Source organism: Zingiber officinale, chromosome 9B (genome assembly GCF_018446385.1).
Source record: "Zingiber officinale cultivar Zhangliang chromosome 9B, Zo_v1.1, whole genome shotgun sequence".
In the NCBI taxonomy this organism is placed as follows: domain Eukaryota; kingdom Viridiplantae; phylum Streptophyta; class Magnoliopsida; order Zingiberales; family Zingiberaceae; genus Zingiber; species Zingiber officinale.
The window spans coordinates 59,659,148-59,663,814 of NC_056003.1; the positions used below are offsets into that span (position 1 = coordinate 59,659,148).

Genomic DNA, 4,667 nt, shown 5'->3' on the forward strand with positions numbered 1-4,667 from the left:
AAAATGGTCTATTAGGACATTTTCTTTATGACACTTATTATAAAATGTCATTATAAACCCTTTATAACGATATTTATTAAAATTAATTAATTTTAAAAATATAATATTTGATTAGATATTCTATCTTGACACATTTTATAAATGCCATCATAAATAATAAATATATTAATCTAACTTATACCATGTAGTGTTTAACCTAGATAAGATTAACTTTTCGCAAACGCCCGTGCCCCGTCTCCACAACCACCGCCGCTGGCCTTGACTTTTCCCAAACGTGTGTGCCCCATCTCCACCACCGCTTCTCCTCGATTGTCTCCGCCGCTACACCTCGATCGTCTCTGTCGCTGCGCCTCGATCGTCTTTATTGTGCCCCATCTCTGTCGTTGTTGCGCCCCATCTTTATCCATTCGCCGCCATGGGTATATTTGTTTATCTCTACTGTCCTTAATTATTTTTTGTTCTTTTTTTTTGTTTCATCTTTCATTTGTTTGGTATGACTTTTTGCAGCCAAGATCAAGATCGGCATCAATGGTAGGCTTTCTTTTTTGTTTCACAGGAGTGTCTTTTTAATTACTTACTGTTGATTTTGGTTTCTGTTGGGTTTATCTTTTGTTTTGTTGGCTCGCTATAGGTTTTGGTAGGATTGGGCGATTGGTCGCCAGAGTCGCACTCCAAAGTGAGGATGTGGAACTCGTTGCCGTCAATGATCCATTCATTACCACCGATTACATGGTACTCTTTAGCGTGTCGATCTACCTATGCGGTTACTTTTTTATGCTTTCTTTTGGCTTTACTAGTCTGATTTGTATATTTATTGTGCTTTGTTCATTTATCTTCCATCAAAATATATTATTTAGAAGTGGATGGTCGCTACATATATAGATCCAAACTGCAGATCCTATGGATTAGATTTTTTATGCTTTTAGTTTATACTATGTTTCTTTAGCTGTATCTTAGATCTGGCTTTCTAACTCGGATACATTTGTAGACATACATGTTTAAATATGATACTGTACATGGGCAATGGAAGCATCACGAGATAAAAGTGAAGGATTCCAAGACCCTTCTTTTGGGAGAGAAAGAGGTTACTGTCTTTGGCATCAGGTGTTTAAAATGCTATTGTCTGTTCTAAAAGAAGTAGCTGTTGTCACTGAATTTTTTGTTGGTGTTATTTATTGAGATTGTGGTTGTGTTTAGGAATCCTGAGGAGATTCCTTGGGGTGAGACTGGAGCTGACTTCGTTGTGGAATCTACTGGTGTCTTTACAGACAAGGACAAGGCTGCTGCTCACTTGAAGGTAGTTGATGATACCATATGCCAAGTTGCTTTATGATTCTGGAATCTATAACTGATGAAGACTAATCTGAGTTTGCTTTGGAATGAGTGAGATCAATTTGATTGAATGAGGAAGAGTTTATGCTGTTCATGTTTAAGGTAAGCAATTTCCTGCCAATAATGTTCAATTTTTTTACTAGTATTTCTCAAATACCTTCATTCTACTCCATGTTATCTAGCCTCATTTTTGCACACATACATAATTATATTTAGATTTTCCTAGCATTACACAATTGGTGGGATAACATACCTGCCTACTGACTACCCGTGACAAGAAAATTGTCTAATGCTTTGATCTTTTGATATGAATTGAATGGATGGAATTGTATTGGTTTTTCAAAAATGATTAAGGTGATGTCGAAGAATTGATCGGCCTCTATTTAGCATTTTGAAGCATATATGTTCATGTTTTTTTTAACTAGCCATTTTTTTAACTTTTTATTGGAATTGTGATGGATAAAGGTTGATTTGAGGATGCACTTGGAGGATTAATAGCTTGGCCTTGTCATCTGGTATGATATACAATATTTTAATTGACTACTATTTATTGTATATGCTCGTCATGTTGGTGTCTTTTTAAACTAATATCAATTATATTTGCAGTTGATAGTTAATAGTTAACGAAGAAGACTTCTACTAGATGCATTTGAGTTTTGTGGCATAATAGCAAGATTTTTCATCTTTGCAACTTCGAAAGACATGAGGTTAGATTTTTAGTTTTGTTGATGTGTGCTGTCTTTTTATTTTTCTTTAGTTTCTAGTTTCTCTATCGCTATTATGTGTATATTTGACCTTATTTGTGGCACTTTCTTAGAACTACAATGTTTCAAAAGTTTTCCTTATTTTTATTTTTCTTTTTAATATGAATGGAAGAGTGAGGAAAGGATGTGTGACTTCTACTGCACTAGAGAGATTCTTTGGTTAATAAATTTATAGAAAGTTGTATTTTTATGCTAGGCTTTAACATTCAAGAACAATAGCTAGCAATCCCTTCTAATTTATATTGGTTTCATATTTCTTTCCAATATGTTATGATTTCACAATGTAGAGCTTTCCCAGTTTATCATTTGGTATGATATTCACTAGTTTGAATTAAATTTAATCACTTTATTTTATGCTACTTTATTTTTTTTATTTACACAAATATATGAAATTTTATTGTAGGTGACTAGAATATGTGATAGTTGAAGAATGAAGATGCTCCACAACACTTTCTTGAAGAATGAAGATGTTTGGTTATGTTTTGCTTCACGAGATTTATTTTTTTTTAGTTTTTATAAACTAAATACATTAGATACATTTGTTGGTGTATATATATTTTTTGAGGTGACAAGTTTGTCAACACATTAATGATTACAAAATTAATGATAATTATTGATTAACAATTTGATTTCTAGTTTAAAATTTTTATTTATATTTATGTTAATTTATTATGTGTGAATAGTATATTATGAAGATATTGAAAATAGACGACGTATTTCATAATATATGATATTTTTTGATGTTCTTATAGACCAGTATAGATTGACATTTGTAAATGTCACTATAAATTACATAATGAGGCATTTTAAATTAACCTTATAAACTATCATTAGTGACATTTTTTATTGTCACTACAAATAAAATACAAAACACTTATAGTTGTCATAAGAAATGATTTTAAAGGGCATATAAATTCATCATCATTATTATAATAACAAGGCATGTATGAGTGTCATTACAAACTTTATAGTGACACTTTTTTGTCATTATAACAATTATTCATGATATTAGTGGTGTGATTATTTTTATGCTATAATGACACTAGGAAATGTCATAATGCTTTAGACGACATCACTATAGAGGACATTTTTACTTAATATCACTATATCAAAAGTGTCGGTATAAGTAGTATATGAGGACACTTTCAAATGCCATTAAAAGCATATATTATTGTAGTGTCTCCTACTTGTATGCTGATTTGAAACTTCATTTTCATGCTCATGAACATTCGGCCATGGTAGAACTAAGGGCCTAGGAGAGCTTTAAACCTAAAACTAAGCATGCCATGATTTCCCTAGGATAAGATATGAAGCTAATATGATATGCCCATGATTATATGTTGATTTGAACTCTATTTCATGCTTATGAAGATTCGGCCATGTTAAGATTTGAGGCCTAGGAAAGTTTAAAACAAGTCTAAGATGCTCATGACCTTCTTGATGAAATGATATGAAACTAACTTGATGTTCTTATGCTTGTTTGTTGCATAGAAATTTGGTTACATGCTCTATAACTTTCGGCCACACAAGGTTTTAAGACCTAGGATGCTTAGAACTTAAACTAAGTTTGCTCATGTTGTTCCTTGTAATAAATGCCATGAAATTTGTGTAGGGTTTCCATGCTTTTATGTCACATGAAAACCAGTCTATGTCTTACATGTTTCGGCCACCATTATTTTAAGGGCCTAGGAAACTTAGAACCCAACTTAGATATGCTCATGATGTTTCTTGTAATAAATGCTATGAAATTTGTTTATGGTTTCCATGCTCTTATGCCACTAGAAACCTAGTTTCCATGCTTAACAAGTTTCGGCCACCTTAGATTAAAGGGCTTAGGAAGTTTGGAACTTAAACTAAATGTGCTTATGATGTTCCCCATGATATGTGTTATGATATTGGTTTAAGGTTCAACACTTTCATGCTACTTGTAACCTAGAATCATGCTTGCTAGGGTTCGGCCATGATAAGGTTAAAAGCTTAGAGAACTTAGAACCCAAACTAAGCATGCTCAAGTTGTTCCTTATGATATATGATATGACATTAGTTTAGGGTTTACATGGTTGCATGTTGCTTATAACCTAATTTGAGGCTTGATGAGTTTCGTCCATGATATAAGTAAAGACCTAGGAAGCTTAGAATCCAAACTAAGCATGCTCAAGGTGTTCCTTATGATATAGGATATGATAATGGTTTAGGGTTACGTTCACATGCTTTTATGTTGCTTGCTAACCTAGGCTACAACTACATGTTTCGGCCACTACATGATATTAGGGTTAGAGACCTAATTATGATTTCCCATGTGCCTCTCATGCAATGCTTTATGATATGATAAGAATATGTCATGCTGCTATACTCATTTATGTATGCTTATGACCTATGCATGATGATGTGCTATGTGCCCAAATTTATGATATGCTATGTGCCCAAATTTATGATATGCTATGTGCCCAAGTTCATGATGTGCTGTGTGCCCAATTATGCATGTGATCATGATGTGCTGTGTTCCCAAATTCATGATGTGCTGTGTGCCCAATTATACATGCTTTATGTTATGCCTAAGAGTTGCTTCCC

At 33.2% G+C, this 4,667-nt stretch overlaps 1 protein-coding gene across 1 annotated transcript; it reads left to right on the forward strand.

The window, feature by feature from the left end:
• The first annotated feature begins 406 nt into the window (after window positions 1–406).
• LOC122023031 (glyceraldehyde-3-phosphate dehydrogenase 2, cytosolic-like) lies at window positions 407–1,333 on the forward strand. The gene is made up of 5 exons (XM_042581129.1): window positions 407–419; window positions 508–531; window positions 632–732; window positions 989–1,104; window positions 1,198–1,333. Exons 1-5 carry the CDS (start codon window positions 416–418, stop codon window positions 1,331–1,333), a joined length of 381 nt encoding a protein of 126 aa, XP_042437063.1. The 5' UTR covers window positions 407–415.
• Window positions 1,334–4,667: the final 3,334 nt, after the last annotated feature.